The 15,810-nt window shown below is 45.0% G+C and overlaps 1 protein-coding gene across 4 annotated transcripts in view; it reads right to left on the bottom strand.

Moving 5' to 3' along the window:
* ATP8A2 (ATPase phospholipid transporting 8A2) overlaps positions 1-912 on the bottom strand; it is a 347,593-nt gene extending 346,681 nt beyond the window's left edge. For 2 of the 4 annotated variants that reach the window (XM_054809706.1, XM_054809713.1), the window contains exon 1: positions 795-905. In XM_054809706.1, the coding sequence (XP_054665681.1) occupies positions 795-900 (106 nt within the window). In that variant the 5' untranslated portion in view covers positions 901-905. Of the gene's footprint in view, positions 1-306; positions 521-784 lie in introns of those variants that run through there. The other 2 variants (XM_054809745.1, XM_054809723.1) reach the window with 2 other exon arrangements.
* Positions 913-15,810: the final 14,898 nt, after the last annotated feature.

Here is a 15,810-nt window from a genome sequence, read left to right as displayed (position 1 = left end):
GCGGAGGCCGGGCGGGCAGCGCTGCCCTGCCCCGCCGCAGCCCGGCAAGCCCGGGGCCTCACGGCACCTCCTTCCGGCGCAGAGACCCCGAGGGCGGGGACGGCACCCCGGGCTTCCCGCCACTGCGGCCGCTGCAACACCTTTGCGAAGGCGGCGGAAGAGGAGGAGGGGACGCGGGCGGTGCGGCGGAGGGGGCCGGGCGGCCGGGCCATGGAGGCACCGTCTCCCTTCCCCTCGCCTCCTTCCTCCGCCGCGGCGCCTCCTCCCTCCGCCGCTCCCTCCCGCCTCGCCTCGCCCTTTCCTCACCAGCCGAGGAGTGGATCTTGGAGGATTTGCGCTGCAGGGACATCCTTAACGCCGTGTCCAGGCCGGCCTTGTTCGGCATGCTGCGGCCCGGGCGGCAGGCGAAGCCCGCGGCCGACTAGGGCGGCGGCGGGCTGGCCATGGGCCCCCCCCGCCCGCAAACGCCGCGCTGCGGCGGCGGCCGCTGGCACCGCCGCGGCCTGGCTGCGGGGGCGGGCGAGGCGCTAAGCTCTCGCCGGGCTCGGCTCCCCGCCGGGAGGCCGGGGAGGTGACCTCCCGAGGAGGGGGCTCGGCGCCACGGCGGTTGCTGCGTCCCCCTCCGCCCCTTCCCTCAGGGCCGGGGCCAAAGGCCCCGCCGCAGCCTCCCGCCGACCCCACGCCCCGGGGGACACCGGCCTGAGGGGCCGCTGCGGCCCGAGGGCTCCTGGCGCCTCCGCTAACGCCACCGGGCACAAGGCGCGGTGCAGAGCCGAGTCCTCACCGCCGCTTACGGAAACACCGGCTTCCCGGGGGCAGAAGGAACGGCCCGGGCCCGGCCGGCGTTGCTGTGCCGTTTGAGGCGCTCTGGTTCCCTACTGCCTCACATCCTGCAGCCATCTGTGTCTCGGCAAAGCGCTACTCCTCTGGTAACACAGCCTCTCACAACTCCACGTACCCAGTGTGAATCATTACATAAGATACGATAAAGTCAGGGCCTGGGGGTGTTTTTTGAGGTGTCTGTCTGAAACCAGTATTTCACTGACTTTTCAGGCACATAAAGCCCCCACTGGAATCAGGATCCCTAACCGAGCTTCTTTGTTTCAGTCACAAGGGCATCGTTCACCGCTGTGGCACGCTGCCAGCCTCTTCACAAAAGATACCGTTCCTTCTCAACTTGAAATATCTGGTAAATCAAGGATAAAAAAAGGAATAGAGGAAAAATTAATCAATATACTGCTTAACTCTTACAGCGCATCGCCTTTCTGTGGAAAACATTTACAACCATGAGAATTTACCTACCAAGGACAGGCAGAGAAGGAATGAAATTGAAGGGCAAAAAATAAACTAAAAAGAAGCCTCTCGATCTTTACAGATGCTAGTCAGAATCAGGCATGGCTAGCAGTGGTTGCCACATCTTGAAGGGGCTGCCTTCTCTACTTGGTGAGCTTCAAGGTAGGATGGTTCAAATGAGGCAGAAGCTCCTCTGGGATGAGGATGTATTGAGCTTTGGGAAGACCTACTACATAAGAAGTAGTCCCCAGTACCTTGAAGGTCTGTGAAAAATGGCCCTAAATCTGTATCTAAAGCACTCTACAATGCGGAGTCGGCTAGCATACAAGATGTGGAATTCGGGTGTTATTTCAAAGATGGTAAATAATGCCAAACTGCTGAATCTCGCTGTACTTCGGTGTCCTCACATATACTACGGAAACTGATACTTTGCAGCTACAACTTCATAAAAAGTTGCAAATATAAATTTTGTTGACAAATCACTTTGCGCTTCGTAAATGCAAAGTAGTATAGAACTGCGGCATTTTACACTGACTTCACTGAGTGCATCATAGTCCACCTGGAGATGTTCGCTTTGGGACAGGGCTGCTGCAGACACGTATTTCTTGGCCTCTGAGAAGCTTTTGCTCTTGTGGATTTTATTGCTCTGGGAAAAGGCTGGCCCAAGGGCTTTTGCAAATTAATCATCCAGTCGAGGCAGTGCTGAATGCTGGCGTTACTGCATGCCTTTACCATTTTCAGCCCATGACATGAAACTGGTTATTTTCATGAACGTGATTTTCTACATCAACTTACTCTCTTGCCTCTCCACAAATTATTTTCTGTTGTGGTCAGTGTTTTTGCACCAGTAGGAATTGCCTGGAGAACAGAAAATCAATTCACATAGTTGTTATCCAGTAGACAAATTAAAGTGAAGTTCGCTTTGGGTTCAAGCTGTCAGATCAAAGTCAAGAAAAGTGCTCCAAAACAGGACCAAGAATGGCAGCTCCTGGTGTCATGGTTACTTTTTCTTCAGAAATTAACCCTCAGGTGAACTGTGTTTACAGTACACTAGAAGTATTGTCGACTGGAAGCCATCAGCCCTGTCAGCCTGCAAACCCAAGTAGCAGCGAAATGCACTCCTTCCTCTCATGTCCTTCCGCCCATGCGCTGCCCTCGCTTTCACCTCTGCGCCCTCAGTGTTCTCCAAGAGTGCTCCAGCTAACATGCCATCCGGCTTGCATCTACGCAGGGCTACTCAGTCACGTAAACTTGACTGCTCGACCTCCTCAGAGATTTAATTACCCAACCCACGCTTATCTCAACAAGCCTGAGATGTATCCCTGTGGAAGGCAGATCCCTGAGCATTAGCAACCAGGCATTTCAGTGGTGCTTAATGGCATGGAAGAAAGAAAAAACATTTTGCCCCTGCACAGACTGTGAGTGCCACAGATGCCTGCAGTATCTGTCTCCAGTCACAACTTGATGTAATTGTACACTGCAGTCTAACGGGAAGTCGAGGTGAGAAAGCAGGCTGCAAAAGTGTCTGAGGAAAACAAGTGTACAGGATAATCTGAGTAACTGAGGAAGAACCTGCGTCCTGCCCAGCAGGATTAACAGTAGGACCTGCAGGAAAGCTAAGTGTGCAGTCTGGAAGTGAACCTGAGTTGGTTGGGTTTATGAAAGCTCACATTCATTAGTAACCAGCTGACAAGTAGCAGGTTAGACCTGAGTTTTGAGAAAAGAAACAGCTTTGTTTTCAACAGTTCAGCTGTGCAGGACTCACCTTTGTCATTTTGTTACGAAACGCCTGTCTTTGTCATAGCGCTGATGTGTGCTAAATTGTATATTATCGGACCATGAGTCATGGCAGTATGATTCCCTGAGGTCTGTCATAATGGCTCCATGGTTTGAATGATGTACTGAAAAACAGGAGTTGGTATTTTTCAAATTACGATGTGCTCACTTTTCTAGTATTTATAGCGATGTACTTTCAAAGAGCTCAGTATGCATAATAATTATTTCAATGTAATAAATAAAGCAAAGGCAGGAAGAATGGGCCTGTGGTTAATGTGCCAGGCTGGGAGACAGGATATCTTCAGTCTATTTCTGACTGTGCCAGATACCGTCTGGGACCTTGGAGAGATAGTTAAGCCCAAATTTCAAAAAGATGCATCCTTTTGCTCTGATTACTAATGTTATGCACAGAGTTTGGTTCTGGAAAAAAAAACAAACACCCACCAAACCACATCTTACTTAGAATTTGTTATTAGTATAGTGGAAAACAACGGTCTAATAAAAAAACTACTAGGTGAGAGCTAATTATTACAGAAAAAGAAAGGAAAAAAAGAAATTAAAGAATGCTAATTAAGAAAAATCAGAAACACTAATGCAGTTCATTTTTTTGTAGACACACTCTTCCTGTCTGTCCTGATTTTGGTGCTGTGCTCACCCTTCCACTGCCTCTCTGGGACCTAGGGTTGACAGTGCCAGCCTTCCTCAAGCAGTGGGTGTCGGGGCTGCAGCTGGTCATCAGTGTCTTCCCAACAAGTTCTTTGCTGAGAAAAGTAAAGAACTGTTATGCGGCTATTTCTATATGGTTTTTAACATGCCTTTACACTTTGCTCTTTCTTCATTTGTCTACAGCTTTACATTATATCCAATTTTACTATCTGTAATGCCATTTATGTATGTTACATACTTGTTCTTTGTTCTTTTTATTATCCCCAAACCAGCTTTGCCCAGCTCTCAGGTCAGCACTGCTTTAGCTCGCTACTGGAGAGCTCTTCAGAGCCCCGAGTTCTCCACTGCCAAGGCTGTGCCCCTTTTTTAATCATCCTATGCCTCCTGTACAGTGTCCTGTGTCTCCCCTTTCAGGGGACTCTGCTGTCGTACCAGACCTGTATTCCTCTACGCTGCATCACTACGTTAGTAATAAATATCTCATTCTACACAGTATAACTTCTTATCACCATCCATATAAAAGTTACCGTTGTACCATACAGAGTTAAGCAAAAGTAAAACAGTTAGACACAGCCACCTGCTCATTAGAAATGTTGCTGTGACAGCTAAAGAAAGTAAAAAGAGCCACAGATGAGTCGAGAAAAGCTCAGACAAAACAAGTGTCAGTCCTGAGGCCTTGCAAAGTCACTACAAAGCCTGTGGCCTCCTACCAGCGATGGTGTTATTGGGCTACAGGACTAGAGTAATAGCATGCAACTTCTGCTTGTCTAACGCTGCTGTCTTAAAAAAACCCCACCCTAACAGACTGTCTTAGTCTTAAAACAAATCTTTGTGCTGTGGTGCTTTGCCTTTGTTTACATGAATAGGATCAAAATCAGCACGATGCAAATTATTTGCTGAGATCCATGGGAGATATCTGTCGCTCATCATGACATTTTAAAAAAGGTCAAAAAGCCAGCACTTGCTATTTTGAGATTCATGGAGGAAGCTACTTCCAGATCCAGAAAGTGTGCTTAGCATCACTCAACTTAAGAAAATACATGAAAACATTTATGGATCATCTTTGCAGAAACGTTACATCTCTATAAACAGATATGGGACGTGGCCATTAATACGTGAACATGTATTAATGCGGGCATGGCCCACCTGTAACCTCTTCAAGGATCTGGTAGTCTCCTATACTTTCTAGTGCAGAAGGGGCTTCACTCAACTATACACTGCTCTTACAGTTAACCACAGCCCACAGATTTAACCTGAAGGTGGAAAAAAATTATGATGAATTGCATGAGCAATGGGTGCGTGGGAGAGGGGTGGCAGGGTGGAGGAAGGGAAAACCATTACCTATCAGAGCCATGGTGGGAAAAAAGGTGAAAGATTTGGAAATCTTCATTTTTCAAGTCCCGTTCAAAGCTCGTTCAAGGCTATACCGTTCATTCCTCTTATATCCAGTGGAAATTTTCTATCCAATGGAAAATAATAAGCACCAGGCACATCAAGGTTTTCCAGATGACTTTTGAATAATGACACATGTAAATAAAATTATAGTGAGTAGAATAATCACATTGATATGTTGGCAACTGCAATCGGTACTCATTTTGCAGCAGGAGGTGATCTGTGATTTTCCTGAAAAATACTGAAAAACACTAAACCCTTTCTATATTAACAATAACAAAACCAGTGAAACTAAATAAAGAAAAAGAATGTAATTTTTTTTCTAGTATACTCAAGACTAAGTACTTATTGTAACAACTGTTGGGGCTTCCTCATACCTGCAAGTTAAGTCAGGAAACAAACATCAATGTTATTACTTTACCAGAGTAACTCCAAGTTTGTATGCCTTTAAATATGCGTTTACAATCCAGTAAGCTAAATCAGAGTAAGTCATTTTTGTTCCATGATAATGGTGTCCACAGAAGGAATTCTGCTATTCAGGAAACATCCAACTCCTGCCCTGCAAACTGAGGTGTCTTCCATTGCTGAGAGCTGTTTTTGCAGGCCGGAAACTTGCTTCTTAGACACCCGTCTCCAAGCACCTTACGGAGACACAATATCATCATCCCCAGTTCCCCAGGGCAGAGGAGGCAGAGAGACGGTCTCTGGAAAAACAAAGCCCTAGCAGGGAACCCAGATGCCCTGAGCACTGGGCCACGCTGCCTCTGCCGTGGGGAGCGCCTTGTTGGGATGGTAACCTCTGCCAAACCGCTGCAAGCCCCGTGCGAGCTGGCGGGCGGCGCCGCTCCAGCACCTCGGAGAGCTCCCGCCGAGGGGCCGGGCCGCGCCCGGGGCTCCGCGTCCCGCCGCGCCGCCTCCTCCCGCCGAGGGGCCGGGGGCCGCGCAAGCTGCGATTGGGGTTTTGTCCCCACTCACGCGTGTGGTTTGCAGGGGAAGGACGGCGAAACGCTCCCGTGGGGCCACCGGGGGCTCTGCCCGCTGGGCAGCGGGAGGCGCTCGGCAGCTGCCGGCGTTTGGCCGCTTTGTTTCGCGCGATATCGCTGGCTGTCCGGTGTGCGAGGGTTTGAGGGCACTGCGTGCTGAAGGGCGCAGGGAAACACGGAAGAGCCTGCAAGCTGTGCCAGTAACATTTCTGTCAATTAAATTTGCAATTGGCTTTGCTTAGTCTTATTTAAAATGGAATGATTTCATGTTAACTTTATTTCAGAATTAGCATTCATGTAAGGCGCTGTTTATCAGATCAGTATCCCCACGCCCAGGGAAACAAAGGGTGTAACGTGTAAGTAGCCCTCTGCCTTCCCTTCCCTCGCACGGCAGCGCTGGCCCTGCCCTGCAATGCGCGGGGATCAGCAGAGCAGCAAGGCAAACCTTTTTTCACCAAATCTTTATTTTTATTTTTCCCCTCCCTGTTAGAAGAAGTTGGGGCTCGGAGGGAGGAGCAGCGTCTATCCCCTCGCTGCCCGGGGCTCCCGGTGCACCCCGCACCCCCAGTGCCGCACTCCCGGGTCACCTTCCCCTTTGGAGGGGGCTGTGCCTCAGCGAGCACCGCCAAGCCAGAACTCGCTCCTTGTTGTCTGGCGCCCTCTTCTGCTGTGCGACACGTTTTCCTCTTGGAAGCTGAGGGGTTTGTCTTAATTAAGTCTAGGCAGCGCAAGAGGGATAAGTTCTGGGCTCCTGCCGGCCCCTGTGCTCTGGGGCTCCGGACAGGGCTTTGCTTTCGGCGTGTTTCTGTCCCCAAAAGCCCGTCTCGCTCACAGTGTTCTGCCTCCCCCACGTCTGCCGCCATCCCAGTTAGAATGAATCACATCACGGTATTTTCTGGGGCTTTGGGTGTCTCAAATTGCATTACTCGGGGGGGGGAGGGGGGCATTGCACAACCTGGTTCATGTAGTGAGGCGGGAAAGGAGCTATAACTTGATTCATGTGATGGGCCAGAGCACGGTACGGATTCAGGGGAATAATGCGAATTGAGCAACTGAAATCAGCTGGGAAGCCAGAATCATTGTTTGAGATCCAGGTAAAATAAAAATTTAAATACAATACAATACAATACAATAAAATAAAATAAAATAAAATAAAATAAAAAAATTGGAGTCTGTGAACTTGGAGATGCTTTAAAAAAATAAAGGGCTAAATTTTTGAAACCTTTTGCTGAAATAACCCCAAACTTGGGTCTTTACTTCAATCCTGCATTGAGCAGAAAATTTCAAGAAAAAACAAAACTAAGCAAATGGAATTTAAGCAGTCTAAATAGGAAAAAGGTCTCAGCTGTCACAATACTGGGGATAACCCCCAACTGCAGTGTCTATACAATGCTAAAGTAAGTTAACAGAAGGACCTGAATCCAGATGTGCAATAATTCCAACTTAATCGTTACACTGTGATGCACGTATTTTTTCCTTATGAATATGTGTTTTTTCGTGCAGAATTCAATTTACATATGTGCGTCTATATATGTGTGTGTGTGTACACAGAGACATAACCTAGAGTGCTAGGCAAGGAATAATATGATTGTTTACTCTCACTGTACGTGTATTCAAGTTAACTGCTACACATACACACATTACCTACACACTAACTGTGCTCATAATGGCATTCCCTATTCTTTCAGTGTTTATATGTACACTGTTAACATTGAACAAATGGAATAAACTGTATGCAAAATGTGTTTAAGAATCAGTAAAAGGAACAGTACCAGCAACTGAAGTGCTCTCGTCATGCACCACTCAGATAAGGGTGAGACCTCTGTACTAAAATAGCAGCACGGTATGCTTTCCTGAGCACATGTGCTTGAAGGTAAAGGGATGAGCCATTATTAATGTAGCTCAAACCTGTGTGAACTGCAAAAATACCTTACAGGCTGTGTAAGGTACGTCAAATGTTCAGCACAGTAGAACTAATGTTGCATAAGGAAATACATTACAATGGAACTGGCCTAGATGAAAGCTTATTGTTAAAGATGAGACAGAAAGGTTCAGGATAAAAATTAAAGTGCTTTCTTCAAAGTAGGAATAAGCAATATACCATATGTGTCTCACTTTACTCAGGACAAGGACCCCCAATGTGCGTTATAAATGCTTCAAGTTAGGCCTTTATAAAGGACTGCTTAAAATAATGGGACAAAGTGATCCCACATATCCCATTACAGCTGTTCAAGTTGGGGAAGAAAATCAAAGCAGCGTTTGTTTTGGTTTATTGTGTCTATGTTTCATTCTTGCACTTCAGGCAATTTACATTACATTACACTAAAGATAAATTTAGTGGTGGGATAAACACCTTCTGGAATAAGTGGGAATGCAAAGGAGCAACCTGCACCGAGCTGCTATTTGGTGAACCTGCTCCGGGACTCATTTAAACTAGTCAAAGTCCAGTGTAAGCCTAGGGAAAGAAAGGAAACTGGGGAAATTTTGCTTTGAAGTACCTTGTGCCACCCAAAGGAGGGCTAACCCCATCCCCACCATCAACTAGAGCAGGCTGAGGGAAGGCTCCAGGCAGTACTTGCCTGCGGTTGATGGTTTCTGTGTACAGGCTGAATTCAGATTAGCTGCACAGCATCTCAGGAGAGCTGAGGTGATACATTTCATTGTAAAGACTTATGTCTGAGGGCTGCACTTTTAGCATGCCCATTTGTTTTGTTGGGTATGCTGCTCTGATCAAAGCTGGGTATGCACAGCTCCATCGTTATAATCACAGTGTATGACTGGATAATGATAATGCAGAGCTTTCTGCCATCTGCCTCCCTTAAAATCCTGCAGACTGCACCGATATACGGTCAGTGCATTCAAAAGGAGAGTCAGGTCTCGAAGACTCTTCAGGAACTTCTAAATCCTACAGCCCCTCAATCAACTTAATGCCAGTGTCTCCTTTTAGTGGTGTATATTGAAAGAAATAGTCCTTAAATTTTGATGGGATGAGGAAACAGGCAAGAATACTTGCTATCATTTATGAAATGATAATTCAGAAATCTCCTGGACTGTTTATGCCCTGTCGAATGGCTCTTGCAGCAAATATCAGGGTGGTTGAAGTCTCCCATGAGGACCAGGGCCTGTGAACATGAAGCTTCTTCCAGGTCCCATCTACTTCTTTTTCCTGATCAGGTGGTCTATAGTAGACACCTCACCTACAACTACATCGACTGTGTTGGTCTGCCCGCTAGTCCTGACCCATTGGCTCTCAGCTGGCTCCTCGTCTGTCACAAGACGGGGCTCATGCATTCCTGCTGGTCTCACACGTGAAGGGCAGCTTCTCCCCATCACCATCCTGGCCTGTCCTTCCTAAAGAGCCTGTATCCATCCATTGCAGCACTCCAGCTGTGTGAGCCATCTCACCATGTCTCTGTGACCCTGATGACATCATAGCCCTGTAACTGCACAGAGACCTCTAATTCCTCCTGCTTGTTCCCCACGCTGTGTGCACTGCTCTCCAGAGCCTTGAGTTGCTGACTTTCCAGGGAAGGTATGACAGATGTCCCCACCATGCTGCCCCATAGGCCCTTCCTTATTTATGTGCACACACTTGAGGTGACCCCACCCCTACCCTCTTCTGTCAATTAAGGAGTTTCTCCTGTCCACATTACCCTGCACACTCTGCTTCTCAACCTGGCCCACCACTCCCTCACTTGGTTACGGGCTGTCATGTCCCTCCCTGCATCATTCCTCGTTGGGCTGGTGGTCAGGTTGGTTTCCTCACCAAGTTGGTTGGGTTCTGATCAGTCACTTGGTGGTTACTACACAACTGCACAGGCTTACTTCAGCAGGAGCTTGGGCATGGGGAAGCAGCATCTGCTTTTAAAAACAGAATAATTATTTCCCATTGAGGCAAAAGCACAAAGTGGCAGGACATAACCTGCTATAACTCACCATCTCCTTTCCTAGTTCCACATTTGCACGTTGCTAATTGTCGTGTCAATACCTCCAGAAAACCGTCCTCTCACACACGCCTCTGATTCCTTTAAGTACTTACATATTTATTTTTCATACTAATTAACTGTCTACCTTATCTTGAGAGAACTAGGCTGTGCCATTCTGCTTGGGTATACAAATTCAGGCATGTTCGTGCCACACCTAAGCCAAACCTTACTGCCATATTAACAGAATTTAACCATGTCTGTGGCTTAGCAAGATGCTTGATGCCAAAACCAGCCTGATAACGTAGCCTGCGTGTTCTAGTCAAACTATCACATTTCATGTTCCATTTGCCATTTAGCTATTGTTTTTAGATGAAAAGGCTACATTTATAATTCACCTGTATATCAGACAACAAAACACCTGATTAACTCTCTCCTTGTATTTCTAAAGATCTAAAAACATGAAAGACATTGAGCTGCTGGAGCGTGTCCAAAGACAAGCAATGAAGCTGGTGAAGGGTCTAGAGCACAAGTGTTATGAGGAGTGGCTGAGGGAACGGGGATTGTTTAGCCTGGAGAAAAGGAGGCTGAGGGGAGACCTTATCACTCTCCACAACTGCCTGAAGGGACATTGTAGCCAGGTGGGTGTTGGTCTCTTCTCCCCAGTAACAAGTGATAGGACAAGAGGAAATAGCCTCAAGTTGTGCCAGGGGAGGTTTAGATGGGGTATTAGGAACAATTTCTTACCCAAAAGGGTTGTCAAGCACTGGACCAGGCTGCCCAGGGAAGTGGCTGAGTGACCATCCCTGGAGGTATTTAAAAGACGTGTAGATGTGGTGCTTAGGGACATGGTTTAGTGGTTGGACTTGGCAGTGCTAGGTTAACAGTTGGACTTGATGATCTTAAAGGTCTTTTCCAACATAAATGATTCTATGAACAGAACGACCACTTGACACTGATTGAAGCCAAGAGAGGTTGTGCAACCTATCATGGCGATGCCACTGCGCAAGTCCTAACTTCCTGCATGATTTTGGTTAATTCAGGTTAGAGTGTCTGACAAACCTCTCAGGTCACAGCACTGTGAACATATGTTGTACACGTCACTTCACAGTTCTCTGGTGTTGCTTTTCTGGTGCAGTATGAAGCAAATATTGCTGTTACAGTACAAATATGTCACCAAACCAATATGATGCCCTTGTATTAGTTTTGAAGCTATTCTGGAACACTTTGTGTTCAATAAACTTGAAAGCGGGACTATGAAAACCAGGGATGATGCCCCTGTTATCCCAAATCTCTTCCCCTTTCTAGACATGCACATGAAATTTTTCTAGTGTCAGAGGAAAGTACTTTGTGGAAATAGTCTGTTCCCAAGGTGAAAGAGTGAAAAAGAGCTTAGGAATGGTTACAGTTGTACAAAAGATCTAATGAATACAGAAGGGAAGGAAAAGGAAGTTGGAAAGAGTTTGAGGAATGGGATGAAATTAAAACACTTCTGCCCAGTTTGCAGTTATTTGGTAACACAGGAATCCATTTCTACATCATGTATTGTTAATGAAGAGACTATTAGAGAGGCATACAGGGCCATAATATGAGCTAGAAAGACACTGAGAGCATCACACAAGTAAGAAATGGAAAAACCTATTAACTCTGCCTGATGGTTCTCTGTATCTTTCCAGAGGCTCTGTCCCACCCAGCTCTCTGGGTCATTTTCAGCATTAAAGGCTTTCTAGAGAGGCTTTGGGTTAGTGCTGCCAGCTGAGCTGAATTTAATATTTCCATTGAAATAAATTGTTATTTTTAAGTCTTCTACCCACATTTTTCTATTTATTATCATAGAAATAAATTACTTTTATTAATATTACCAATAAAGATCACTTAACATGTCAATTACTCCTTCCAGAGATAAAGCTAGCCTGATGCCAGTACCAATAGCTGTGTGCCCTGGAACAGGTGATGACCAACAGAAGATGTCTAATGGAGATCAACCAAAGATGGCTTAGAGGATATTTCCTCTAGTTTGATGATATAATGCTGTTCATCTTTAACATTTATTTTTAGCTTTTTTTCATGCCACACAATTATGTTTATGTAAGCTACATCCTATTAAATACCTGAATAGAAGACAGTCAGATGGAGAAATAGGTGCTCATTTAAAGAAAAAAAAGAAAAAAATAAGATAGATGAGATGTAAAATTCCTAAGTAATCCTTTTCTCACAAAAGCATTGAGAAAATTACCGTGAACAATAAGCATCATGAAATAACTCACCAAGAAGTAGATACTTCCCTTCAAGACAGGAATTTAAAAGCATGCAGTAAAAAGCCTCCAAGGCATGTAACAAAAGACAAGGAAAGATTTGCTAGCAGCTCAGCGAGTGAACCTGACCTACGCAGTGCTCAGAGACACCACGTTTCCAGGGAGAGAGAGATCATCAGCACAGAGAGGCACTAGAAAGCCAACCTTCGGTGCCACAGGCAACCTTCATTCTCGTGTTTCCCAGCTTCGTCATGCTCAACTTCCCAACTGCAGGAACATTTTGTTTCTGCACAGATGTGTGAGTGCTCAGCTGTCCTTTCCCTGACCTATCACCAGTTTCACCAGTGGTGGTCTGCCTTTGTTTGGTGAGGTTCATTAGCCCAACCCTTGACTGTAGTTAACTGTAACACCTCAAGTCTTTTATAACCAGTAAACGTCAAGTCATTTATTTTGGGTAGTATAAGATCTTCTCTGTATTTTAACCTTCACAATAAGATGAATCAACAGGCTGCAGAAAACTCCGATCATCCAGAGCTTCATAGAATGGGTGTACCCTCCCTTTGACAGCTATGAAAGACACAAAAGCTCCAGCCTTGCTCCACGTGAGCCCACAACCCAACAAGTAAGCATTCACAGCGCGTGCCGCAGGGGATTATTGTCACTTTGGCTACATAAGCACCTGTCTGTGCTGCTGATGAAAATCTTCTGGCACCCTCTGCACTGCTGGGAGCTGGCACCCCAGCTACCACAGCTCCCACCGCCGACAAATGCCGCTTCACTTTGAACTGGTAGGGGTTGGAGGTCTGATCCAGGCTGGGCCACCTTCTCAGCACGCCTGGAAATAGCCAGAACACAGCACTGTGAAGCGCTTTCCACTGCAGGCCAAGTAAACAAATATATAGTAACACAGACTTTCCAGTATCCATTTCTGTAGCAGTAAGAGCTAACTTCACATTAAGGGGCAAGTGGGAATTGCACCGATGACCAAATCATCAGGTACACTTTACATCACAAGGCTGAGAAGCGCAGAATCAGTCTGACAGGTGACCCTCCCATGCAACAGCTGATGCTGGAAATGGTGCAAGAAAAGTATGTGACCTGACAGCATGTTTAGGTCACAGCTTCCGCATTAGACACATCAAGACAATCACATGAGATTTATTCCTCAAATTTATTTTTGAGGTTTCTTGTACAGAGTATGATGTTAAGATTGCACAGCCTCTCTCGAGCGGTGTTCCTGTGACACAGAAACCTGGCTGGGAAGCACCTAGCTCCTGCTGCCTTCAGCACAAGCCATAGTTAGCCAGGTAAGATACGTTGGTGAAGTCGAGCTCGGCGAGGGTGACAAATACAGTTCCACAGTAGTTGGAATGTTACTTTGAAAAGGGAGAAAAATGGGCTTAGTGGGAGCTGTTAGAACAGGCTGAGAATTTCACTGGGGGAAAAATTCTAACCGGGAGCTGAAAGTCAACTAAATTAAATGAAAACAGCCATGAGAAAATAAAAGTATGCTGAAATTTCAAGAGTAGGAAGGACACAGTGGATTATGGGATCGCTTGCATCTTAGTGGGAAAGGATTGTGGAGATTTACAGAGGGGGCTGGGGGGAGAACAGAACAAACCTGTGGCATTCTAGAATTTGAACACTTGGCTTTGTAATTCCTTTTTGTGGAAAAGGACTAAATGAAACTCAGCTACAAATACTGAAATCCCCATACTCCAATAACACATTAAGAACTGAAATTTTCAAAAACACATTTTGGCTATTACAGGAAATGTTGATGTTCATTCTAAGTAACAAATGGGATTTCAAACACTTTTGCATTCAATCCATTTTCCAGACATCTGTACCTTTAATCCATTTTTTAACAAAAGCTGTTTAAGAACAAACCTATCATGAGCCACTTTGAACTGTTAAGTGTTTAAACTTACTCAAAAGATGATCGATAGTGCAAAAATGAAGGTTCTACTAGCTAAGCGAATGATCTCAATATTACTCCCTATGCACTTGCTTTAGCATCTGACCTCAGGTCATTCCAGCAATAGCAGGCAGCCACACAAACTGCATCTTGCTCTTGAAAATGTGATGCACAAATATACTTCGATGCCTTTCTAATTTTATAGACAAACTTGAGTAGACAAAGCGTCTTATCATTGTGCTAATTTACATATCAGAGATTTACTTTTAATGACATGTAGTAACATTATAAAGTTGTCCTGTGAAGGAGGAGACAGGCAAAGGCTGTTGCACCTTCACATGAAATACATGAAGAGTAAGCAAGTATTATTCCTCTCCTCAGCCCTTTTCCAAGCAAAAGAAAGGATAAAAAAAAAGTTATTAGCTCCCCTAATCAGATTGAATTCAGGGATAACTAAAGGAATTCAATCATTAGCAAACAAGCTTAATTCTGTCAGTGCGTTACTTGGATTTCAAGTTCTCCTCAACAACTATCGGCTTAAGGACAATTACGATATTTATTTTCTTAGTCTTCATATATTTATCTCTAGTCCCCTTTTATTTAAAAAAAAATCTCACAAATTTACTGATTAAATAGCTAGAAAGAAATGGTTAAGTTTTGATTTAGAAGGCATTGCTAGTGAAATACCTGTGCTATGTGACATACTTATAAATGATCAGAAAAAGAAATAAATAACAAGTGATAAAATCTGCAAATGGTACAGAATTATTGGGCTGTTAGAAGCAAAGACAAATCAGAGGAGACGGTGCACAGGATGATAAAAGGGCAGAGAAAATTTGACTTGTACAACATATAAAATAATCCAAGAGAAAAAAAATGTAGACAACAGCATGCAAAAAAAAAAAAGCATGCAATAATCAGTTCTAAATTAGCAATTAATTCAGGAAAGTGATCATGAAATCTTTTTGCAAAACTTGATTGCTGCTCAGCACTGAGCTGATATCAAAGCAAAATCAGAATATTAGGAATTATTTGGAAGATCACAGAGAGGAAAAAAACAGTTGTTATATCACCAAATATTACTTAGTGCATTCACATCTTGAATCACAAAAGAATAGCTTCTGTATAAAAATGTATTAATTAGGACTCCTCAGTTATTAAAAAAACCAAAAACAAACCCACAACAAAAACAACACAGGAGAACAGGATAAGACAGTAGCAAAGTAACAGGGAGGTGTTATTTATGGTGACTTTGCTTCTTACAGTACAAGAACTAGGGATTTTAAGATACTAAAAAGCAAGTAAAAACCAAGTACTTCTCACAAAAGACAACCTATAACACTGCAATGGGCAGCTGCAGAGATCAAGAACACAGATCGGTTTGAGAAGCGATAGGAAATACATGGAGAATAAGGTAAGCAAGCTTTTAAACACAAATATGGCTGCTGGAACACGAAACCCTTGTGCCATGGACAAGGTAGAACAGCATTTGGGGTGTGTGTGTGGAACTGAAGGAATGTCACAGGAATGCAGGTAACAGACACCAATACCAAACTGAACCACTGAGATTTAATTGGTCCCATCAACACAGTTTGCTGGGCAAG

This window comes from Grus americana, chromosome 1, assembly GCF_028858705.1.
Source record: "Grus americana isolate bGruAme1 chromosome 1, bGruAme1.mat, whole genome shotgun sequence".
Taxonomy (NCBI): Eukaryota; Metazoa; Chordata; class Aves; order Gruiformes; family Gruidae; genus Grus; species Grus americana.
Note: the sequence above shows the minus strand (reverse complement) of the source record. Positions and strands in the feature narration are given on the sequence as shown.